The sequence below is a fragment of the Battus philenor genome, unplaced genomic scaffold (assembly GCF_028537555.1).
Source record: "Battus philenor isolate CCGP_79_NKW_IND1 unplaced genomic scaffold, ilBatPhil1.0.hap1 SCAF_5, whole genome shotgun sequence".
NCBI lineage: Eukaryota > Metazoa > Arthropoda > Insecta > Lepidoptera > Papilionidae > Battus > Battus philenor.
The window spans coordinates 14,607,275-14,635,203 of record NW_027181715.1 but is presented as its reverse complement, the minus strand read 5'-3'; the positions used below and the strand labels follow the sequence as shown (position 1 = coordinate 14,635,203).

The following is a 27,929-nucleotide window of genomic DNA, read 5'->3' as shown; positions in this document are numbered from 1 at the left end:
CAAATTCGTAATGTCCAAAAACTAAATATTACGTCACTCAGATTTAATAATCTAGAAATATAAATAAACAATAGTGTTTTCTCTTTGTTACAGATAACACGATGACTGGAAATGAAAATGAAACCAGTAGAAGACAATACCAATAATGCTGAACCCATTGAATAGATCTATGGAACTGTTGAATTGCGATTTATTAAAATAACTAGAAATGGAACTAGAGAGGTGATATTTAATTAAAATGGCCTATCATAGATTGCCGCTACATTTAACAAATTCGTTCAAACTATTACTGTACGCTATAGAAATATGCTTAGACAAGAGATTTCGGAAGCACTCGCGTTCGAAGTTAATATTCAAATTAGACATTCACGATAGAGCTAAATTGACTGTACTATTAGTTTTACTTTTAAGTGTGAATTCAAACGGTAACAGTTACAGTGGTGGAAGAAATTCTATGTTAAGAACTAGAATAATAGGTACAAGGTATGGTAAATTGCAAGGTGTAATTTTGCCGATGGACCAACATAAATATCTGAAGCCGGTCGAAGCGTATCTCGGTGTTCCGTATGCAACACCACCCACTGGCTCTAACAGGTAATATTCTATTACATAAATACTATATATACATCTATATATATACACTAGTAATCATAAATGCTATAGAAATACATTTCTTCTCAAAATAGCGCGTGTAACCTTATAATTTTAAACTGATGTCATTGAAACTAAATTTAAATCTAGTTTTAAATTAAATTAGGCTCTCGTGAAGTACATATGTTACTGTAAATAAGCCTAAGTGGATAATAAATAATTCAAGATGTATTTAATTAAAATGGATTATTTATTAATTACATCAAAACTACGTACAACTATTATCAAACATAAAATTACTTAATAAATTAAAAAAGCTGTTAAAAAAGTATTTATTGCACACAAATAAATAAATTAATGAGATATAAATTATCCATAATTAATAATTTAAATACATATTTATTGTATACTAATCATACATAAATAAAAATAAACTAAAACGAAAGTAAATTATAAATAAGTTTTAAAAACAATACGTTTACATATTACATTTTTCTCTCACAGTTTCCTTATGTATCCTCACGAACTTTTAAATTCAATCTACGAACAAATCACTAAAGTTACATTTTGGCGACAGATAATAAATCATGTTATAAACTTTATTATTGTATTTTGTTACCTGTACATATGTATACATATGTATGCTTATATTAACTTTTATCAATAAATTTTAATAACTTGTTAATTCTATTTGATTAAATAACGGTTATAAATAGTTTCCACACATATGATTATTTTGGTTTATACATTTTCCACTAGATATTATTTAAAATTGCAAGATAGGTCAGACATTACGTGTAATTACGATACGAAGAAGATTATAGAAACAATGTTGAATCAACTACAATAAGATACTATTATAATATTAATAGTATGTAAAAATAAAAAAAAAACTAATGTATTTTTTGTCAAAACTAAGAAATGAACGAATGGCAACCAGAATGGAAGAGAAAGAACGAATTGTGGTATGAAAGAATAGAATGATTGACTATGTGAAAGATGACTTTTAAAATAAGTAAAGATAAAAAACAACCCTGTACCAAACCAGATATGGGTGGAAGCAGAGGTCTCCAATAACCAAAAATAAGCCCCAATAAAAAGGACTTTAAGGAATATATTTAAAAAGTGAATAAACAATTAGAACACTCAACATACGTCTTTTATCTGGCACCATTTACAATTCATTGCATCATTTCCAGTCGCCAATCTCAGTATATATACGTAACAATATTAAAACACCTTATTCATGAAATGTAATTATTGAGAAAAGTATTACCCTCGTATGTTGGCGATTACTTGAGTAATTACGACAAATATTGATTTTTATTCCACTCTTATCACCTTGTTACGTGAGGGTTGCATCATCACCAACATTCTCTTTGAAGGTTTAGGTGAACACTTACAATTTCGGAACCTGGTATAAGAACCATACTCTATCAAATCATGACCATACCTTTGTTACATGGTACTTAAGTTTAGACACTTCTGATTTCAGGAACTGTTAATTTCGTATCTCCTCAAGCCTTCACCTGTCTCCCTTACACTAGAGTAAAAAACTTTTAAGTTAAACGGTTTTTTGATACCCATATTGTGGTGGTTGTGGAAAAATATGTACCTAGTCCGCCATATTGGAACGGCGTCCATCTTGAATTTTAAATTTTGACATAATCATCGTGTTTTACTAGTGTAGCCCTTTCATTTGATACCGATATTGAGGGGGTTAAGGAAAAATACGTAATCCGCCATTTTGTATCGGCGGCCATCTTAGATTTATAATGTTATTGATTTTATTATATTGTATTGTCATCTAAATTAAATGTGTGTACCAAATTTCAGATCAATCTGACAACGGGAAGGTGCTTAAATTTCAATTTCTTATTTTGATCTAAATAAATTCCGTACGGGTCGAACTAAATAAAACCGTTTAATAAAAACCACGTAATCTACGTTCAACTACGTAAAACAAATTACTCAACTCTATTCACCTAACTAAATCATTTCTCCGGATTACCATTATATATAATCTCTAATATATTATCGACGAAAATAACTTCATATAAGACATGCGATAATCCTTATAAGAAGTTCTAATCCGGAAAATGGTCTTTCATCAGCGTAAAGGTAATGATATATACGTCGCCAAATCTATATTAATACAAGATGATTGGTGTTCACACGTACAATAATATCAACTACCTGCCAAGCGTGGTTATTATGGTAATCCACTCATAGATATCGTTAGGGCAGCCCTACGTCTTTCAGTGTACGTGTATATGTGAAAGGATGAATATATTTCAGAGTGAGAAATAGGTGTTTAAAACGAACTTACATATAAAACAATCTCCGTGAAAAAGTACTTAACACGTTCACTGCGGGCCCAATTTTGAAGAACTTTCAGCTGGTGCGGCTGAGGTCGAATCAGCCTCAAGCTGAACTTCCTAGTAGTGCGGTTGAGGCCTTTTCTGCCTCATGTTTCGGTTGAGTGTAAACAGCCGCCGCACTAGAGAGAAAACACGAGTTTTACGCGCCGCACCAGTGCAAAGTCTACCATGAGGCTGAATCGGCCTCAAGCCGCAGTGAACGTGTTAAACTTTTTAGATAAAAATGTATTTTGAGTTAAATAATTTTTGGATGTTAAGATTTGCTCCAACACGCGCGCCCGCACCGTGGGACGACGTGAAAACTGTGGATCAAATGGGACCTGTATGCCCTCAACGGCTGCCAGACATCTCGAACGAGACGCAAGCGTTGGAGAGGATGCCGAAAGGTCGGCTCGAGTACTTGCGCCGCCTTCTGCCACGCTTGAAGAATCAAAGCGAGGACTGCTTGTATATGAATATATATACACCCGTACAAGGTAAGGTAATTATTAATATTAAACGTATGTATTTTTTTTTTGCTTAACACAAAGTATAGACATCTTTCTACTTATTAAACATTTTATCTTTTAGTAATACGTTTTCTATACATATATTTGGACGAAATCATCACTTGAATACTCCATAGAAACTCAAGTATTTTAACAAATACTTATACTGCAACAAAAGATTAAAAATATAAAAAAACATGGATTAGAATTCATGTCTTTATTTTTATTTTATTTCCTTTTTAAAGTGTGCGAGAGAGACTTACGAGAGTAACGCCAAAAGCGCCCTCATTCGCTTATTCATATGACTTCTATTTGTTTAATGGAATCAGGCGTTACCTTGCGGAAGGCAATCCTAAGTAAGAAAAGGACCAATATTTATCCACTATTTAACTTTTTCCTGTTTAGCCACAATATTTAACAACATCTTAATATCCGTTCCAACACGGTCAGCCATGCGGCTGATATGGCTATACTCAAGGCTCAGAAGGTCTCGTTAGAGGCGGAATCTTGCCGGTGATTTAAGATTAGAAATAATCTAAAATTACATTTAAAAGTGTTACATGCCGAGTTAGTTTTTAATTTACATAAAGTAGAATTTGACCTTTTAGACCACAAGGCAAGAGTTTTCGCTTCACAGGCAGCGCATGATAAATATATAGTTCAAACACATAAGTTACGTAGGTTACCATTAGCTCAACAGGGTGGTAGATATGGTGGTGTACATGGAGAAGTAGTGCGGGGATGTAACGGTGGTAGAACCGGTGATGGTGACGGGCAGTCTGATCATGTTTTCTACCCACGGATAAAAAACATGACTAGTTTACAATTAACCAACAAAAGCATGTGCGGAAGTGGCTAAATATTGGTCCCGGGGATGTAACGGTGGTAGAACCGGTGATGGTGACGGGCAGTCTGATCATGTTTTCTACCCACGGATAAAAACATGACTAGTTTACAATTAACCAACAAAAGCATGTGCGGAAGTGGCTAAATATTGGTCCCGGGGATGTAACGGTGGTAGAACCGGTGATGGTGACGGGCAGTCTGATCATGTTTTCTACCCACGGATAAAAACATGACTAGTTTACAATTAACCAACAAAAGCATGTGCGGAAGTGGCTAAATATTGGTCCTTTTCTTACTTCTATTTGTATAAAAGTCATTTTTCGAAATAAAATCACTCTCAATTTAAACGTCTTTCTTTAAACACGCAACGCTAAATGTGTCCGAAACAGCGGCCAACACTAAAAATATTTATTCTATTAGTTTATAAAGAGTCTATTACACAAAATCACGAAGTAATGACAGTCGTGAAAAGTGATAATTGTAGTTTTCATTTTGTAATAATGCTGGCTTATATTTAAATAAAAGAGTAACAATTAATCATGCAAATAGAAATTTGATATCAAGCATATACTTTCTTTTGAGACACTTTGTGCAAATAAGATCGATACGTATTTCAAGTATGTAAGTCGAGTATCCCTTTGTTGCGGATATTCCTTGCGGTTCACTTTGCTGTTCGTGATGAAGCGCAGTTCCAATGCTTCGTTGTACGCTTTACGAAGTATAAAGTGAACTATACTTTGACTTAATATATCCTTACAAAATATATTATCATCCATTGAACTAGAGTACTATATATATGAGCTAGTTCCTAACAATTTACCAGAGTTTCATTGATTTGTGGGGAAATAATTGGCTTTAACATCATAAAGATACTGAGTTTATATCGTTGCAAGTGCGATTGTAGTTTAAAATAACAAACTAATGAAGCCTCCGATACTGTATTGTTAAAACCTGGATATTTCTGACTTTTACTTATTTCCGAAACAAAAGTGGTCAATGGAGATAGACAAAGAAGTAACTAAACATATTTACAAATAAATATTTTTTTATTAAATGATTAGAGGATTCAAACGTCGGCGAAGGTATATATACACACACACACACATATATATATATATATATATATATATATATATATATATATATATATATGTATATATATATTTATATATACATATATATGTGTGTGTATGTGTGTGGATGTAATGTCACGAGAAATATAAAGTAAAAAGTTTGTTACTCTGTTTATTCTAAAATAAAGGCTTGTGTTCAGGACCGCTGCATATATTGTTTGATAATCCGATATATATAAGAATAAAACATATAGAAAATAATAAATGTACATAAATTGAATAAAATTAAAAAAAAATTGTCTATATTTATCAAATAGACTTTAAATATAAAATAACATTGATAATATAACACAGAAGATTGTACAAACATTAAAAATTTTAGTTAATGACTTTTTTAAAGCGAGTTCGGTATATGTATTAAATGTGTATTGGTTAGTAAAATCTATAATGAGCAGGGCAATTACTGCATAAAGAGATATCCTCTGAAATCCTAAGATTTTGGAATCCAGACTATTGACCGTCAAGTACAGCAAGACTTTCATCTATGAAGTCAACAGACCTCTTTGTTGAAGTCATCGCTATACGCTACATGCGAGACGCTATTAAAAATCGATGGGATAAGTTTATGTCTAGTGGACATCTTACAGCTGAAAATATAATATTCATTTAAAATGTTATAACAAACAGATTTATTGATCAAAGCACGTTGTGAAGGTACTCGAACAAAACAGCGTGAACACGGCTTTCTAATTAAATTGGTCATGTGGCTCATTCAAAACAACTCACAAACTTACTATTTTATTAAAGTACATATATATATATATATATATATATTGATTAATTATAGGTGTATAGAACTTTTAAAGGTTCATATAGCTCATTTGTTGTAAATTAATGTATGATACTGCCTATTTTAAAGTCAATGATTTTAGAAATAATAAATATCGTTATATTAATGTTGTACAATAAAGTATTTTAAAAATTTGAATTATTACAAGTTAAAATTAATAATTTTTTGTACTGAAAGGAGTTACTGATTCGTCGAATTTTAGAAAAAAAAATCAATCGAAATAAACGTGCGTGTATTACACGGATGAGACTCAAGATGCGAACGCAAGATTCATCGATGTGAATACGACAACCGCCGCACATACTGGCGTACAACCTGAGAACAATATAGAGTAGGGTTGAGATGGTCGCACGAAATGTAATTTTAAAAACTCAATGTTAGGGCGTCATTAAAATAGATTAAGTGACATACAAAAACGTGAATATAAAAACAAAGGCACGAACGCTAATGTCTGTGGAACAGATCCTAATAATAATAAAAAATATAACAATAGAAGGTTTAAAGATAATAAAAGAAGTATGCATTCACATGTTCAAAATTTCAGCTCAAAGATTCAAAGCTTTTTCACTTATAGCTTGTATAGTGATATTTTAAAGTATTGAAATCAAGAACATAATTATTATTAACCCTTTCCACTCCAATGTCGAGTGTCACTCGACACTTATTTTGTTCCACAAGCTCCACTGTCGAGTGATACTCGACATGGTGTAATACTTCTTTTTGCGGAAAATTTTAAAACAGGAAAGATTTTTGTTACTAAAATGTTTGAATCACGAATGAATGAAACATATTCTAGGATCGCAAGATACTATAATTCAATTAAATTTTATCGATGCTACATAACAGCATTGGAGTGGAAAAGGTTAAGGGTAATAAAAGAAGTATGCATTCACATCTTTAAAGCTTTTTAACTTATAACTTGTACATTGATATTTTAAAGTATTTAAATATGAACACAAGTATTATTGAAGATAACTTGAAAATAAATCAGTAGACTGTGTTTGAGGCTTACTCAAGTGAGTCATTTCGAGAAAGAAATAACGCTGCTTTTCGGACAGTAGGATAAAGCGAAGAACAAAGCAAAGTAGGTTACAAAACTCTTTCTTACGTTGTGATTACTAACCGACTCGTCGTGAGATGAATGAATGCGTTGCTAAAACAATACAGAGCCTTATTTTCATCTCTGCAAACGTTCCGTGATTCCCATCTCGCTGAGAAACTATCTACATTCTTCACACAAATGTCGAGTTTGCTAGAATGTGCCAACTTATGTTACAAGATCGTCGAAGTTTTTTAATTCTAGTCTTTTACTTGAAACGGATATCTCTAAATCTTTTGTATTCATTTCAATCATTGTAATATCTTTCTAAGTAAGAAAAGGACCAATATTTAGCCACTTCCGCACATGCATGAAGTGGCTAAATATTGGTCCTTTTCTTACTTAGGATGGACTTCCGCAAGGTAACGCCTGATTCCACTAAATATCTTTCTAAAACTTGTCATTATCATCTGGATTAATTTTTCAATTGAAATCACTATTATCTCCTTCCTTGAAAATTCGAGCAATATCACAACTTATTTCTGTAGTGTACTTTTACATTAATTATTTTATTTTTTGTCTTAATATCTAAGTATTTGTCAAATTATTTGCTTTGTAAACTGCAAAAGTTTAGCAAAACCTTTAATTGTAATGTTATAAAAAATCTATTATTAATGATACCATCCTAATATCCTTTTGATTGATTGACTTCAAAAGTATTGGATGACTTCAATACAAGGCGATTGTAAATAAGTGTAAAAACTAGAGCCGCTCATCTGTCAGCAAAAACTGTAAATATATTACATCTATTTTCAGTCACACTTTATTAAGTGATCACTGTGATATAAGTTACATTAATTTATTTTTTCTATTGAAATTCGACAGGCAGGTCTTCTGCCAGTACGAAGTTCAGAGACAGATAATAAACAATAGTTTTAATTTTAACATGCAGTAATACGAGCTTTTAAATCACGTTTTCTTACTATATTATGATTATGCCAGTTTTTTTTCTAAAATTGTTGATTTTTAAATATGATGCAGCATAAATTAGTTGACAGCAATTGTCTGTATTAAACTAAAAAGATTGTACGTTTTTTTTTTGTATCTGGAGTAATCTTTCAGGATGTACGATGTGTTATGAGATTCCTACACACCAAAACCTCCTCGCTGGTTATCTTTGACGAAATATATACATATATATCTAAGAGTTTTAATACTACTTTAATAGTGCAAATACTCAAGGTATGAAACCTACAAACCTAGCGGCATTGTTTCCAACTAAGGAGTCTTCAAATCAAGAGAATAGTTTTCCAGGAAAGCATGTAGCATCGCAGATCTTGTCTATGTTTAATACCAGGCGAGACTTACGTCAAATGATTTGCCTATAGTCTATTAAAAAATTCTTGTTGTTGTAAGAGAGGTCGGGTATGGGTCTGGGGTCTACCGAACTACGTAGTAAGTAGGTAGTAGGTTAAGAAAGGTATGTTCGCAATGTATTGGCATTTACCTCAACTGAAAATACTTTTCTACCTGCCTAACTAAATAAAGTGAATAATCCTACCAATGCTGCTCCAGAAATCTGTTTCTGAAATTTCTTAGTCATCTTTCGTAGTACAAACTGAAATAAGTAAAAACAATAAATCAATAAAAATGACAAGAATAATGAAAATAAATAACAACAGTGATAAAATAACTGTAATATTGGAAATGTAGTGTAGGTGCAATATAGATAGTAAGATAATAAGAATTAGGAATAAATAAACTGTTGAATGATAAAAATAATAAACTTAATAAAAGTAAAATTCTGGAGGGAGGGCAAGACGGTGAGAATGTATGAAAAATAATGAATAATATTGTGAAGGAAATTAGAGAAAAGAATGAAAGATATCGATAAATACGAAAAATAAGAATGGAAATTTATTAAAATTGTTTAAAAATAGTAATGTAAATAAAAACTCTGACAAAGATCCTGGCAGGATAGAGGTTGAACGAGATGCCCCAAAAAGGGGCCATAAAAATACTAATTAAAAAAGAAATTATAATAAAAGATAAAATACGTTTATTAAACATCGTAGCATTTAACAGAGCTCTTATTGATTGTCAATTGTTACCAATTTTTATATTTATATATATATATATATATATATCTATGTATATATATATATATATATATATATATATACATAGATATAAATTACTTATTAACTCTACTCTGGTCCGCAAGGTGTTATGGTTGTGTAGAAGCAGGAAGAAACTCCACAACAACACATCTTTTATTAATGTTTAACACAGATTTATAAATACATACTTTATTAGATATAGCCTAAATGAAAATAATAAGGCTGTCCATTAATTTTTAATATGCATTTTGAATTACGTCCAATAATGTTGTGCGAATATAAAAAAAGGTATTAGATAAAAATATGAAAGAAGGACTTTATAATACCTTATATCTAACGTTGTAAATAATTGTAATATAAATTATTTAATTTAATATACTAAAAGCTTTGGGAAATCTAAATTTATTACAAAGAATTACTCTCTCGCTACCTTGCTAAATTATCACTTTGAAAGACGTTTACTCCATTGTAAACTATGATTAAATTTTGGTCTCCGAGATACTCCCTTGTGATCTACGTTTCATGACATTTACAAATAGGATCTTTCGCTGGCTGGTAATATAATTAATAAACTCTATACAAATATTTATAAGGATTTATATTAATAAAAAAATAATTTCGTTATTTGACATCAAGAATCTGTAATATAAATTATATTTTTGATTAATTTTGATTCACCGTCCATTTTATTAAGTCAAGCTCATTGTAGAGACAATATTAAATTGACTTGGATCATTATTAATCCTTTATCTACCTATTATTATTATTTTCAATACTCTCACTCCATTATCACGAATAAAATTGTCAATTTCTTCGTGACACACGAGAGGTTTTTGAGATCATCAGATAATCTGAAATTAAAAATGCCGGCATATTCTTCTGTTATGGTCAAATCTTTTACCACACAGGCCATTTGATCGTGGAAAGACTTACCGCAGAATACAAGACGTGCTAATTCACTACCGATTTTTAAGAAAACGGTTAAGATATATTTGCTAGATCAATGATTATTTGTTCTTCGTTTTATTTATTTATCATTCTCTGCTTCTTTATTTTTTGTACAAGTGCTATCCTAGTCAGTTTGATGTTTTTGTTGTTTTTAAAAACACATTTTTATAATACCGTTTATTATAAGTATTTATGCTATAAAAATATGTATGTATGTGTATTTATATATGTATGTTTTTTATAAATGTGCACGTTGACTACCGCTTTTTTATAGTTCTACTGTTTCCATATTATAGTTGTCTGGAAGAAATTGCCTCGTGTGATAACACTGCCCTTTGTACTGTTTTCTTTACTATTATGTACTTATTATAGTATAATATCAACAAGCATTATTAAAGTAAAGTATGCAATACTAAAGATTACTACGTCATCAAGAACACAGCCTCTAAAAATGTATAAGTCACGAATCAGCAAAAACCTACCTTACTTTATCAACTATTTTTTCTTATAGGTGCAGAAAAATTGCTACATATATACATATATGTATATGCTACATATATATATATACCGCAAGGCAAAAGACTCGCTTACATCACGATTTACTTTTGTCTTATCCAATCATTAACAGCCTTGAAAGTTCTAAATACTGTTACATTGGATTACAGTTCTAGCTTTGCAACCATTTTGTCGCTTTGTTACTTACGTATAAGTTAAATTGTGTGTTTCATTTTTTACTTTACTCCATAAAGACGTCAATTAAGCTATGTTAGCTCAGCGGTATTAAACCTATAATCTGTCTGTATAATATATACACAGCTGTGTAAATCTAATACATAAAATTCTCGTGTCACGGTGTGCGTGATTGAACTCCTCCGAAACGGCTCGACCGATTTTCGACAATCTTAGCGCGCATATCGGCCAGGGTGGAGAATCGGATAACATCTATTTTTCATCTCCCTAAATGTTAAGGGTGGTCCACCCCTAACTTTTTAAATTTTTTTGGACAAAATTTTTTGTTTTTTATTTTTTTATGATACAGCATACAAAAATATTTACAACCCTAAATTTTCATCCCCCTATGATCAACCCTTATTTTTTATTTGTTTTTAATGTTTCCTAGAAATAACATACATAAATTACTCAATAAAAATATTAGGTATAATAAAAAAATCCTTTTATGTTCGGTTTTGTAACCTTCAGAATACTAATCTAAATCAATTCGTTGTTAATACAAGTTTAATTATAAATGTGTAATGATATTGAATTTTCATAAAATACATAGTATATGATATAAAATGATTCATATGAATGAGATTTTGAATCTACATAGTTCGCTATTCAAAAGCTTTCATTCAATCTAAAAATTTTATACAAAATAGTATAGAATTGGTCCTAAAGAAAATGATTGCTTCCCATATTCTCCCAAGGCCAGCAGTGGGTGATGGTTGAAATTCACAAATCCTGTCGTACAACCTGATGATGACAATATGGAGTAGGTATGAGGAAGTGGTCGCACCATACATAATTTTAAAAACTGGACATTACTAAGGCGTAGTTAAAATAGATCAAGAGACTTAGTAAATACTGTAACATGCACAAACATGAGCAAACAAGTTTTCTTTCATAAATATCAAACGTAAATGCAGTTGTAAGGCACTACAGTGATGTCTGTGGAATATAAATTCTTATAAAAAATGATTGAAAAGATTTTGACCAAAGGCGTTTAAGACTTCGGTACTATAGCCGTTAGGAGTAATTAACCTTTAGTTGTTCCCGCAGCTGAGTGTCCAATGTAGGAATTTCTCCAACGACAAAAAACTGCCAAAAAATTTAAAATAAAATCTGGTGACAAAAATTCGAATGTTTAGTATAAGCGTAATAAATGAATGAGCGTAATTAATATCACAATTAATATTTATAATATCATATTATTTATATAAAAGTTCAATTACAAAAGAATAATTATTAAAATGTTCTGAACCCCTGCATAGCGGTGCCCGAAACAAAGCGACCGCTTCTGTTCTTATTAATCGGGGGAAAATATTTTCTGTATTGTTGGATTGTATCCAGTAACTTATTTGGAGCGTGAAGAATCTCTCATGCAAGACGCTGATAGCGGAAATATAGGAAAAAAAAAACAATTTTTTCGTGAACATGACGAATATGATCCATCTCTTTGATATTACGTCACTCCCTATGTATTCCATTAACTTTGTTACGTCATATATGTGATTTTCGATTCTTTATAACTGTTAAAATATCTATATATAAAGACATACAGAATTTTTATTTACGGATATTTTTTTTCCAAACGAAATTGAAAATACGCTTATTTAAAATATACCAGAATCACATAAATTAAATAAATTACTTCTATACGTGATAAACAATTAAAAATATTACGCAATTAGTTATTTGAGTGATTGTGAGGTTTTTTATAATTAGTGTATAATATTAACAGTATCATTACATTATAAGTAGAGAATAAATGGTATTTAATGGATCGAGAATTAGTAAATATCACGATAATTTAATTATATTATTTATTATGATTTATTATGTATATTATTTATTATGTTAATATCTTAATGCCTGTTTTTGTAACCTGCATAATGATGTACCAAATATGTTGAGACCAGTAGACTTAATGTTAAACATCGTAACTTTGTAGAAATAAGATACGTACGTACGGACAAACTGTATATAAACAGATTTTCTAATTAAATTCCGCAAAATATTATTGGACTGCCATTTATAGAATTCAATACGCATATTAAAAGTGAGTCAATTGAAAAGACATATTATTCAATAATCAAATATTAAAATGACAAGAATCCTTGGCAATGATGTCGCTTGATTATTTTGATTTCATTTAGGCTATATCTGATAAAGTGTATATATATACATTCGTATTGTTAAACTTTATCAAAAGATGTGTTGTTGTGGAGTTTATTCCTGTTTTTTCTTCACAACTATAACACTTTGAGAAGCAGATTAGAGTCAAAAATAAAATATATTTAAAAAAAAGTTGACGGTCAATATGAGTTCTGTTAAAAGGTCAAATTGAATAAATTAGTTTTATCTTAGAGAATATTCTATAATGTTAAATAAGATTAAATATGTTGCTATGGTAATTTACCATTATTAATCTAATTTATCAACCTGGGAGGAAATATGTAATTATATTTTTTTGACAATCGTCTAATGCAGTATTTACCAACATTTTTTGTGCCATGCTTCTACCTTAGCTTTTCTAAAATTCTATCATCACCCTATGTAACGTACATAACTTTTCATTAAAGCGGAAATGCTAATCTCGTGATGAGTTCACTTTCGAATTGCCCTCCTATGGGGCGTGGGTCCCACGTGCCGAACCCCTGGTATGTGTTCGAACTTCTTGTTTTTCTTTTTAGCCGATGGCCTGCAAGGCGTAAGTCTTCTCCAATGTTCTCCACCATGTCTCTTCTTGCACGCGACCGTAACTGTGTCGCTGGTCCACCAAAAAGGCTTACCCGCACTTGTTAGTCGTCACTCGAGAACCTTTCGTACTGTAAAAAGCTAAACACGCTTTATAGCAACTAAAACAACTTGTCTTAAGAAATACTAAAAGTATATAACAGTTGAATCACGCTTGCGAAAGTTATATCGATAGATTTTCAAGTAACGAAGAGATATCGAAAAGGGTACGGTAAAAATTGACTTAAGTGTGATTTATTATCCACTTTTTTTTTTCAAAGTTTCGCTATCGCTTTCGTTATATATCTAACAAGTTTTAAGACAATTATTCTTGCTGTCCAAACCTCTAAAGAATGCATTTATATATCTTTGTAAATCGAAGCCTACTTTTAACTTTAACTGTTGGCATACTACTTGATATATACCTACTGTATGTAACTTGATGACGTCATTTAGAAATAATACTATGAGATATTAAACATTATAGATTCTATGGTTTACTTTATCATCATTATTATATACACATATGAAATGAATGAAAGACGTAGAGAAGGACGAAAGAGGTATATAGAAACAAAAAAAATGTGAATAAAAATCCTGTCAACTCGTGGTTGAATGAAAGATCCCAAAGATGGTACCATATAACATAAAATGAAACCTGTAGGAAGCAGTTAAAATCTGGCGTGTTCCTACGACTTTATAATAATGGTGATTTTACACCACACTGATTTTTATTATAAATTTTTCGTTAGCCATTTTTTTTTTCAAATTTATGGATTCTATTAGTATAATGTCTGTTCCAAATTTAAATCAAGATGTTTTTCATATATATCTTTAACTTTTGGACAAGTCTTAAACTTTTGTATGACCTTTTTTCGTATATTTTTATGGTTCACAACCTTGCAACATTTAAATATGTTCGTAACCAAAATAGTAGCTAAAAATATATAGGTATATGTTTCGGAGAACCAGACGGCTTATTACAGAAAACGTGCAAACTAGGCAAGAAGCTTTATCTGTTTACAAGACTTTACTTTGCCAAATAAGCTGTCTGCAAATTAAACTAACAACCGACATACCTTCCAAGACACTCAAGAACGTGAAAGACATCGGATAGTTATAACTTCAGTTCTGGTTTAGGTTCCGGGGGAACTGGTGCTCACCAGAGTACCACCTCAGATTCACAGAATCCGTAATCGACTTTTAGATAAGTTAAACAATAGAATAAGATTTACGAAACTTGACTACATTGACATACAAGACATCCGAAGACAAACTAATTTTAAATATGTTAGTGTGAATATATTTTTAATGGAGGTTCTATATCATTTTGTTAATGTACTATCGAATAAAACAACTTCTAATTTTAGCATTCAATAGTAAATTATGTTTAAGAATAAACTTTTATTAAAATTTTCTATTATTAACTGAACAATTTACTTTATAATAAACCTTTCTCCTTTGTAGTCGGTCCGACGCTACAGGCGAAGTATCCTGTCGTGATTTTCATTCACGGTGAATCCTTCGAATGGAATTCAGGCAATGTTTACGATGGCGCAGTCCTTGCAAGCTATGCCGGCCTTGTGGTCATCACCATCAACTACAGGCTTGGTATATTAGGTAAGTTATTTCTTATGAAACACTTTCGAATATTCCTAATCATATTTCATCTTCGAACTTTACGGTGTTACTAAGAACTGGTGCAGCAGATCATAGATATAAATAAAATTAATGACTTAAATAAGGATTTCGGTAAAGCCTGACCACAAGAACACAAAATAAAATAGTACAATTACAACGCTATTAAAACATATAAAATAAACATAAAAACATTACGTTGTTAATATCAATTACAAGTGCATTAGTATCAAAAGTATATTCATAATTTGTTTTGTTAATATCAAATAGATCTTACGAAATAAATTATTTAATTTAAAAAATGTCTTAATAAACAAAAAATTGTAACTTTTAAATTTTATTTCTGTAAAAAGTTTTTATATCACATAAATGTAGATTTTTTTTTCAATACAGAGGTAAGCGGTAATGTCTGCTCTACAGTTCTAATCAATCTAGATATTAATATACATTTGTATTGTATTTAAATGTATTGTATAACTGTATGAAATACTGGCCATCTCACGTTTCTCGTGGTCTATCATTTTTAGAGTAATTTAATAAAAAAAACTTTAGTAATATATTTTTTTAAATTGTTCTGATTATATTTTATGCTTACAAGAGCTATAGCTTGAAAATATGCTTTTTTAATTAACCTTCTATCATCTCTTGCTGGTAGAATTTCGTAAAATTCTATTTGGAACGTAATAATATTACCCATTTAGTCTCTCTAATGATCCATAGCATCGGTGGAAATCTCCTAAATAAAATGTGTTTGGCTTTAGCGTAAAAGCCTGAAAGGGGTGAATTTATAGCTCATGCTGTCAAATTATGTATATCCTAAATCAAATAAATACTTTTAAAAATAATAAATAAAGTAATGATATTACATTAAGAAAAAACATTTTCAAAATTCGAATAACTATTAAAATCATTTATTTTTTACTACTATTCTTACTAACCTTTCGCATTGTAATATAAAAGTAGTGGTTTATATTACAGAGATGACATTAGATAACTTTATATCGAGAGATTGGAAATAAGTGTAAAAGTTTTGTAGCTTTTTGTTGAGAAACGTGCCATAAATTCACCATTTTAACCCTGGCACTTTTTTAACAAAGGAGGTTCAATTACGGATATGATTTAAAATACATTCGTATCTGACATTTGACCTCTACTTTGCAATCGGATTCGTTATAATTTCAGCGCATGGACGCCTACTGCATGTCCTGGGCAACCCTCAGAGATATCTAGAAATGGAGGGAGATATATACCATAATGTTGTTGTATTATGATACGCAAAACACTGCTACCAATTCTGTTTAAACTTATATATGAGCAGTGACAATCCTATATGATTAATGTACAAAGTTTGAACTATACAAGTCGGTTTCCTGGGATTTGAACCCATGACACGATTGCATGTCTCAGTCATCTACTTATATTCGACAAACGGGACATTCTTACAAAATTTAAATTCTATATACCTTATATTTCCAGAGATATTCTGATGAAATTTCATATAGATGGTTATGGAGCTTTTTAGTAATGTTTATATTTGTTTTGTTTTTGTTTGACTATAAATCATTAAATGTTCTCAGTGAGATAGTTATAAGGTAACAATTGTAACTAATTATAGATATCTAAGTTTCTAAGTTTGTACTTTCTTATTGTCTTTACTGTTTATCTCCAATAAAGTAAATAAGAAATTTTCAATTTAAATATATATCTTAGTAAATACAAAATATTTTCATATACTTTGTCGTCAGGCTTTTTAAATGCAAATCCAATGCCTCACGTAAAAGCTCGGGTAGCAAACTACGGGCTTATGGATCAGATAGCGGCGTTGCATTGGGTCCAACAAAATATAGCTCTATTTGGAGGCGACGGCGGCAACGTCACAATGCTCGGACACGGCTCGGGTGCCGCGTGCATAAATTTTCTTATGATCTCACCAACTGTGATGCCGGGTGAGTTCAATTTACATTCGAAATTCCACACACGTACAGAGTTTATATCTTTTGACGTACCATTCTATGTTTTAATCTTGCGATTCGTGAATATTTTGGTAAATACGTAGATTGTTGGAAAGCGCTTTGAATAACTATAAAATCAAATATTATTTTAAGACATTACAATTTAATTAAGATCGAAAATATAATCAAATTACAAAATATATCTCGCACATTATTTTTCTTAATTAAAAATCTAAAATTAAAAGTATATTACAACGACAACACTCGATTTTGCTTAATTTAATTTTGAAAGAGCAACTATGACTATTTTTATAATATTACAAATAATTGATGATTTAAAAGTACGTGTATCTACCTGAATAAAGTATTTATAATTTGAATTTAAATTTTGTTTACCTTAAATAATAAAAAGGATTAATATAAGAAAATAGAAATAAACAAGACAATAATTTCAGGTCTGTTCCATCGATCAATACTCCTTTCCGGTTCAGCATTAAGCTCTTGGGCGTTAGTGGAAGACCCTGTGAGCTTTTCCATCCAACTTGCAAGGCAGTCAAATTGTACTTTGCCAGATGACATCGTCAAGGATCATGAACTTATCGTCGACTGCCTCCGCGAAGTGCCTCTTCAAGAGCTGATGTCAGCTGAAATAAGCACACCAAGTTACTTAACTGCTTTCGGGCCGTCTGTAGACGGAGTTGTTGTTAAAACAGACTACGCTAAGGAGTTGTTGACTTTCTTTATACCTAACGACTTGCAAGGTTTCACAAGTGTGTCCGGAGTGAACAATTTCAAAGCGGACAAAAGAGCAGGAGACAGGATCTTCGGGATAAGGGGCGGACAAAATAAATACGACCTACTATTCGGTGTTGTAACAAGCGAAGCACTTTGGAAGTTTTCCGCTCAGGATATACAAAACGGTTTCGAAGGGGAGAGACGTGACAGAATAATAAGGTGAGGTGAATATATATATAGCGAATTGACATTTAATTTACAGTGAAATATCATTTTCCTGTTCAAAAGGTTTAAATTGTTTATTTTTTTTATTGGAATCAGGCGTTATTTTGCAGAAGTCCATCCTCAGTAAGAAAAAGACCAATATTTAGCCACTTCCGTACATGCAGTGGTAGTCGTGCCACAAAGTGCACCGCTCGCCAGCCCGCTGATAAATGCGTATGCGGCAAACAACGCGAATTACACAACTGCCACCATCAAATCACTCAACACGTGTTTCACCCCTCCACGGGGCATCTTCAGGAGTTATGTTACACTGATTAGTGCCAAACACAGTTTTTTTTAGATGTGTTGATGTTACTTTTCAATTATTTAAACACATTTTAAATTAAATAGACTCTTCTATAAGTATATTACATAAAATCAGTCACACAGAGAACGACGATTAAATCAGAAATGCGAAACTTGAAGAATTGCTCGTCTGAAATGACAGTGTAAGAAAAAGGACTTATATATAGCTACTTCCGCTATGTAGCAGTAGTCGTGCAATACAGTGCAAAACACAGAGTTGCACTAATCGTTGTAACATTACTCCTGAGGATGCCCCGTGTAGTGGTAAAACACGTGTTGAGTTCTTTAATGGTGGTAGTTATGTAATTCCCATTGTTTGCCGCATACGCATTTATCAGCAGGCTGGCGGGCGGTGCACTTTATTGCACGACTACTGCTACATAGCGGAAGTAGCTATATATTAGTCCCTTTTTTTACTTAGGATGGACTTCGGCAAAGTAACGCCTGATTCTATTAGATATTAAAGTGACAGTGGGCGGGTTACATTACTCATGCAACCGATGACCGTTGGGGCCAAAAGGTTTTCGACCAGAAGTGTGAGCAGGTCTCCCACCAGGGGGACAGATGACATAGTTGAGGTTCCAGGAAGTTGCTAGATGCGGACAGCGCCAGTCTTCGTGGCGATCTTCAATATATAATAACATTTGAATCTTCTTTATAATTAGTAAATAACTAAAGATTATTCTGCTGTTAAACTTATTGTTATTTTGAATTTTCTACCGGTCGAGTCTGTATTTTGTAGAAATTTTATAATAAATTTCTCTTGAATATATCTAGCTTTAGTTCATATATCTGAGTTTGCAATAGGCCTTATAATATGTACCTTTGATCGAAAACTTTTTATTCAATTTACCCTTTCGTCCCTATATAGGAACAGTGTATTTTATTGTGTGAAATGAACTACGTTAATATTTTTATTTTATTTCTCTCCTTACATTCTTCACAAATTCTTTCATTAATCATTTATTTTTCGTCACCATGTTTTACATTCTTCTGGCTTATTTGTCTCCTTAAACTATATACACAAACTTCCTTCCTATATGATAAGTTACTTCAAGTTTTTTCAAATGTAATTTCTTTTTATATCTAGATGATCTGTTTTGTTTATATACTTTTAGATTTTTTATTATTTTTCATTAATCGAATACTAGATATATGTAAAAACAAGTCTAATATGTTTTTGTTTCAGGACATACGTCAGGAATGCTTACACATATCATTTAAGTGAAATATTTTTCACAATAGTTAACGAATATACCGATTGGGAGAGAACGGTTCAGGTATTGATTAATATATATATTTTTGGAAATTGTTTATATATACACATATATTAAGCGACTTACTTATACGCTTATATGACCTTTATATATATATATATATATTTGTAATATATATATATATATATATATAAGTGTATGTATATATATAGACAGAGAGAGAGAGAGAGAGAGAGAAATACGTATGTATAAACTGTTATTGTAAAAACACAACGCTTTTTTGTCCGAGATCACCACTAAAGAAAGGCTTTTGTTCACTGACAACTGATAAATTAAATTTATTATTATTTTTTATTTTTCGATCGCATGTTATTCGTGTACGAGCAATAAACTTAAGTGACGTGTGCAATAAAAGCAGAAATACGTACGGAGCGGAAGTACGAGAGCGGCATGCATTATTTGTTTTTCAACAGCATCCAATAAACACCAGAGACGCTGCAGTGTTGGCGCTGTCAGACGCTCAATATGTCGCGCCGCTCGTTCAGACTGGTGACTTTTTAAGTTCGACTGAATCAGGACCGAGCACATTCTTTTACGTCTTCGACTATCAAACGAAAGACGGAGATTATCCTCAAGTAAGTAACTTGAATTTTTTGTACAAAATTTTTAGTTTAACTTTATACAGAATTTTTAAGCATTTACCGTTAGTCCAGAAACAAGCCAAATCGTCAAATTCTCATACCCAAGAGGTTTGAACTTCGCTTAAATAATATTTTTTGCATGTTTTTCAGAAATAAATTAATTTGCGAATTTTTTTTTAAATAAAAACTGCAAAAGCTATTCATACTGTTTACTTTTTATCTATTAGCACAGTTAGTGTATAATAATAAAATAACAAAAAACCAATAGAAATCATTCATTTTTGGTCATAGTGTTCAAGACAGTAAAATAAGATAGAAAAAAAATCGACTTTTCTTTAAAAAAATATATATCGAAGGTACTACTTGTGATATATTATGTTTCGTATTTTTTTCAAAACGGACATAAGTTGTACTATAAGACATTTCAAGGTTATCCATTCATTACCGGACATCCTGTATACTAAGTAGTAACAGCACAGTGGTAAAGGATTGAGAATAGCGATCGCAGGTCGCGAGTTTGATTCCCGTGATAAAATTTTACATACTTTAGATTTTATGCATTATTTATATAGGATTGCCACTGCTCACATAAAGGTTTCAAAGGTTGACAAGATGCGTCATCTGCGTACCTGCACCAATTACAGCATATACTCCCATAGATACCTTTCAAGGAGGCCTATGTATGTCTGTAAACATGACAACACCTTATCTAAGAATCAACGGTACCAAATAAATTAATGATCGTATAGTGAGAAAAAAGTTTTCAAAATTCATTTTATTGAATTATTATATACATAATAATAATTATAATATTTACTGCACTGCCAGAATTTATCGGCCTGTGACATTCCGATAGAGTTTCAGAGAGATCACTTGATACAGGTTGACTGAAAACAGGTGCTCATTGAAACCTTCAAAGGTTTTTTGCTGGTAAATGAGCTATAGATTTCCTCTTTTAAAGACTACTTACTTTTACTTAATAGTTTTGCAAGCAAAATGTGAATTATTTTTTTAGTGTTTAATTTGTTTTTAACTATGTTAAATTATATCTATAGGAAAATATATACAATTAGATACTATCGTATCGAAACCGTTTCAGCCTTAAGATATACACTGCAAAACATAAGCCTCCCCCATAGTTCAACAGGAACCAGTTGGAAGTGAAAGTTTAACGCTAATAATTTTTAATTATCTTGTAATGTAAGAATAAAATAGTTGAAAATCTATGTTGATTTAAAGTAAAACACATTGATAATTGTATTTTGATAATAAAATAGATCGAAATATTCAGTTTAAATATTAGATATAATGTTAATAAATGATCCTTGTTGATCCTTTTACAGTCTCTTAAATTTTCGGTTCAGAAATATAATGGGTCAAAATGGTTAACACTTTGCAAGCGTATTTTGTTAAAAATATTTTTTTAAAAAAAAATCGAAAAAAAAAATCCTATTGCATTTTGTAATAAATAAATTAAAAAAGTCCAGATTCATTAATAAAAAAACTGTGTTTATATTAAAAAAAATTTGTGTATGATGGTCTTTTCCTTTCCGATTCCAAAATATAATGGGTCAAAATTGATAAACACTTTTCCCGTTGTATTTTGTAATAAATAAATTTAAAAAGAGTACAGACTCGTCATTCAATAAAAACTGCGTTAATGTACATTTCCGATTAAAAAATATAATGAGTCAAAAATGGTAAACACTTTTCCTATTGTATTTTGTAATAAATATACTACAAAGAAGTTCCGACTCGACATTTAATATACAAAAATGTGTTTATATTAAAATAAATAAATGTCCTTGCATGATGATCCTTAACTTTCCGGTACAGAAATATAATGATTCGAAATTCCAGAGGATGGGTTCCGTGCACGGAGAAGAGCTGCCCTATTTATTTGGAGCGCCCCTAGTTGAGGGGCTCGGACACTTTCCAAAGGATTATACGAAATCCGAAGTGGCACTTTCGGAAGCTTTCATCTTGTACATAGCGAACTTCGCCAGAACTGGGTGAGTGCAATGGAAATAATAAAATGCATATATTTTATATTTTCTTCTCATTTACAAATAAAATAATTACTTAAATAATTTTTAAAATAAATTCCTTTTTTAAAAATAAAGATGTCAGACGTATCGCTATTAAATATTTTTTTTTACCAGGGATAACCTTTTTTTATAACTGTTCCTTTCACGTTGGGCAACATTTTAGCTCAATTTGAAAATATACAATTTGGATATGATGTCTGATGTTCTATGATATAAAACATTGTTCGATTAAGATAGTAGTGAATATAGTTGGATTTTTGAGCTATTTTCTATCAAAAATTGTAACTCTTATACATAATAAGAATTACATTTAAATGTATACATATATATTTAATTAAAGAATGAATTATTTCTCTATATCAATATATTAGGTATTCGCTTTACATCGTGATTAGTGATATATATATATATATATATATATATATATATATATATATATATATATATATATGTATATACATATATATATATATACATATACATATGTATATACATATAGTATATGTAGATATATAAATAAATATTTTATGGTGTATTTATGTCTAATTATGTTATGTAGTAGCCATCAGTATATTGTGATTCTATACTTTTTTATTGTAATAACTTCAAAAATGTTTACATGAAAAATGAAAAGTTTTAGTATTAATATAGTAAGAAGATTTTTCAAAATACTAATTATTACATTCTTAAATTATTTATTGTTTAATATCTTTCCCTGCTTACTCTATACTTCCTAAAGTCATTTGCCAGTCGCATTTAAATACAAAAAATACAACATGTTTATATACGGAGGTGTAAATGAGATGAAATTTTCGCTGATAAGTGAGCTATATGTTAACCTCTTAAAATATTTTATATCTACAACCTATCACTATGTATACGTAAGTCATATTTCGATAGAAAATGGAGTTAACTTTGCATTCAAACCCTGAAAGATATTTAAGATAAGGTGTCATTCGATCCACATGATTTAAGTTCTTGAGTTTTCCGAAAGGAGGTTCCATGTGATTGTTCGGCCTCCGTGAATTTTTAACTAAAAAAATATTATAATGTATTAAATTTGCAGTTAACTTAGATAGTAAATTAGCTTATGAATTGACCGGAGTATAAAAACGCGCAAAGAAATCCAACAGACGAATGAACGACTTCCCTTGCTTCGTTCAGCGGTCGCATAAAATAGAAAATTACCGTTCGAAGCGAACTTTGTTATTACGGCTGAGCTGGTTTACCTTTTGAAATAATACAGAGTTATTTGTTTCCGCATTGTCGAGATATCAGTTAATTCGAATAATTTTATTTTGCGAAAACACGCGAACCTTTACCGTGTTTTTTTACTGCAATGTTTATTTTTTCATTAGTTTGTATTATTTTTAATTTATCGTTAGTTTATTTGTGGAGGGCATTTGTAAAAATAATAATAAAACCCACAGTTTGTTCGGATCACCTATATATAAAAAAGGGACAGACATATGTATAATTCAGTTTTTAATAAAATTGAAACTGATATTTTTGAACCGCATCTTCAACAATAAATAAATAAGAACGATAAGACGATAAGAAGAAATAATTCTATATGTTGCCATTACATAGATGTACATAATTATTGAGGAGCTTCCTAAATATAAAAATAAAATATTTATTTATTTATTATTTATTGTAAAATTTTATATATATCAAAGAAATCGTACGACATCGTATGATGGTTTTTTTAACATACTTTTGGCGATATTAAGTCTAATTAAATGGCATTGAAGGGATGATATTATTTATATGTTCATCCCATATTTAACTTTAAATAAATTTTATATACCCATTTCCAACTAAATCTACAATAATTATTAACCTTCTTATAAATAAGAACTAATACAGACATAGAAATTGATAGGTTATAAGTATGTAAATTGATTAGTGGTAAGTAAAAGCTGTTATTATCTGAATGTACAGTTAAGTAGCAATAAATTATTGCATGGTACATCTGATCAAAGTCAATAGTTTAAAAAAATTATAAATACGTAATGATAATAAATAAAAAAACCGTTTTCAAAATTCGTTCAACTACATATTATTGTTTACTGTCTATCCTTGTAGACTTTTTAATGCCAGAAGTTACTAGTCTAACATATTCAAATTAAAGTTTCCTGTATATATATTAAGCATTGATTGAAGTTATAAATGAGAGAGGTATATTAAAGTATCCAATAATATATGTAGAAATCCGAACGAGCTGCAGCGTCAAGAATCCGTTCTTCCGATATCGAGGGAACGCAACAAGTTTAAGAGCATAGTTTGGGATGAATACGATACACTTCACCAGAAGTATTTGGAAATAGGTAAAGTTTGTTTTTGCTTATTTATTTATCTAATATATAAAATTCTCGTGTCACGGTGTTCGAACTTGAACTCCTCCGAAACGGCTTGACCGATTTTTACCAAATTTCATATGCGTATTCAGTAGGTCTGAGAATCGGCTACTATCTATTTTCCACACCCCTTAGTGATAAGGGCGGTCCACCCCTAAATATTTTTTTTTTATTTCTTGACGAAATTTTTTGTTTTAATTTTTTTATGATACAGCATACAAAAACACATACAACCCTAAATTTTCACCCCTCTATGATCATCCCTTATTTTTTAATTGTAAATTTAAAACATTATTTCTTTGCAAAACAACGTTTGCGGGATCAGCTAGTAGATATATAGAAACACAATAATTTGTCTTTACAGCCGTAACTGATTCAGCGCTGGACAAACGCCTCCTTTTCTATTTCCAAAAGGACCAGTTGGAAGCAACTTGTATCTAACGTCTTCTGATGACGTCAAAAAGGTTGTCTGTCCACTTTGTGGACCTCCGTGGTCTCTTCATTTAAGACCCCAACAGCTATTTTGAGAGCTATTTGGCCTGCCCACTGCAATGCCTTCACACCGAATATTAATATAAACTTTATATATATATATATATATATATATATATATATATATATATATACTAGCTGTACCCGCAACTTCGTCTTCCTACGTCACTGCTTATTACATAAGCTACCTGCCAGTTTCCGGTCAAAATTAGTACAGCTATTTCAGAGATTAGCAGGAACAAACAGACAGAGAGACCAAAAATTAAAAAAGAGGGTTTTATGAAATATGTACCATATGTACATTCATATTCATGTAGTAAAAAGCGGTTGTTTTAATATTACAAACAGACACTTTAATTATATTCATATGTATAGATTAATTTCAAAATTAATATAATTTTTAATGGAATCAGGCGTTACCTTGCTGAAGTCCATCCGAAGTAAGAGAAGGACATATATTAGCCACTTCCGCACATGCAGTGGTAGTCGTGCAACAAAGTGCACCGCCCGCTAGCCTGCTGATAAATGCGTATGCGGCAAACAATGCGAATTACACAACTGCCACCGTTAAATCACTCAACACGTGTTTCACCCCTCCACGGGGCATCTTCAGGAGTTACACCGATTATTGCCAAACACCTTGACTCTGTGTTTGGCACTAATCGGAGGTGCTAATGGAAAGGTGGAAAGGTGGTGGCTATTTGGAAGTGGTTAAATATATATCTTTTCTTACTTAATATGATATATTTTAGTTTCCAATATATCATAAATGAAGGAATATTTATCCCACGCATGGTACAATTAATATTTTTTCTGTTAAAAACAATAAATTTTTGTTTTTCATATATAAATATTTGTATGAATTAAATGAAAAAATATATTACAGGTATGAAACCGCGCATGAAGAACCACTATCGGGCGCATCAATTATCCGTATGGTTGCGACTAATACCCGAAATTCACCGAGCCGGAATGAAGGATGTCGTCGCAAAACATAACCTCTTCCGCAACCACAACGACCCGGAGCTATACGACGGATTAGTAAGAGCCGACCCTTTGACCCGTCCAAACTATTACGATCCAACTCTAGAACTATATCGCAAGCCATACAACATGACTCTCGACGTACCGTCAACAACAATGGATACATATGTAACAACATGCGTAAGTGTGATCTCCGCTCGTCCTGGGTCTGCGGTCACACAGAACCAAGCACCAAATAACTCTCAAGATGTATCAAATCTAGAAGTGGCAGGATACACAGCATATTCCACAGCGCTAAGTGTAACAATAGCCATAGGTTGTTCCTTACTGATACTCAATGTTCTTATTTTCGCCGGAGTATATTATCAGAGAGATAAGACAAGACTACAAGTGAAAGCGCTACAGCAACAACAGAAGAGAAATCATAATTCAACGTTCGATAGTGTGTCATCTAAACATCCACACTATTTCGTAGGACATTCCCAAAGTTCAAGCACAATTGTAGACATAGATCACCAAGATAAAAACGCAATAATCGCACTCACAAATCGAGTACCACATTTCACGAGCTCTAATTGCCCTAATGTATGTCATACGGGTATGCAAATAACGAATCTCGGACAGAAAAATAGTCCTCCATCAAGCAGAGGTCAATGCACCACTTTACCAAGAAAAGTAGGTTTTAGTTACCAAAATCAAATTTGCAATCCATCCAACTGTATGACGCTACCTAAAAACGCAACTTTCATGAGTGCGAGTAATCTACCAGATGTACAAGCTCAAACAGGACAAACACAATCCCCTGGGAACGGTTCTGCTATACCTACATCACCTCAACACTTCACGCAAAAATCAAGGGTACCCCAAGCCGCAATGTCAGAAATGAACGTATGAGAAATGGAAGATATTTACAATTATGTATAAAAGTGAATATTGTAGACAATACAACACCGGTGCATAATTGTAAATATCGTAAAGTGAAAGTGTAAATAGACATTCAATAAACCTAGCTAACAATTAAGAGGTATAACTAACTTAAATAATACGAAATGTAAATAAAATGAAACTAATTGAACACAAAAAAAATTTGAACGAGATCGTTTTAAATTGACGCACCTATAAAATGGTTGTCAATTTAATCAAACTGTTCATAACAATAACAATAACAATATTGTAAGTATAACCTGAAATAACAGACAATTTTGAATAATGAAAATTCCGCTCGGATGTTACGTCATTCAAAATGGCGGCGTTGTAAATAATTTAGAATTTCGAAGACTGTATTATTAATAATTATTATATTTTTCTTTTGTAATTGTAATGTGAAATGTAATTACTTTCGGCTTTTTGTATTGTGTTATTGTATACTACAGGGACATAAAACAGATATATTTATAATAATTAAAGTTAATACATAAGTGTATTAACTTTAATTATTATAAATATATCTGTTTTATGTCCCTGTAGAGCTGTTTATAAAATCTATAAAGTGCTTCCTCA

General features: G+C 31.1%; 1 protein-coding gene across 1 annotated transcript; it reads left to right on the top strand.

Annotated features, from left to right (window-relative positions):
* Positions 1-238: 238 nt before the first annotated feature.
* Positions 239-27,486, top strand: LOC137929383 (neuroligin-4, Y-linked-like). The gene is made up of 10 exons (XM_068772298.1): positions 239-594; positions 3,231-3,448; positions 15,260-15,412; positions 17,176-17,376; positions 17,838-18,336; positions 19,877-19,967; positions 20,378-20,539; positions 22,406-22,557; positions 24,805-24,923; positions 26,332-27,486. Exons 1-10 carry the CDS (start codon positions 239-241, stop codon positions 27,321-27,323), a joined length of 2,943 nt encoding a protein of 980 aa, XP_068628399.1. The 3' UTR covers positions 27,324-27,486.
* Positions 27,487-27,929: the final 443 nt, after the last annotated feature.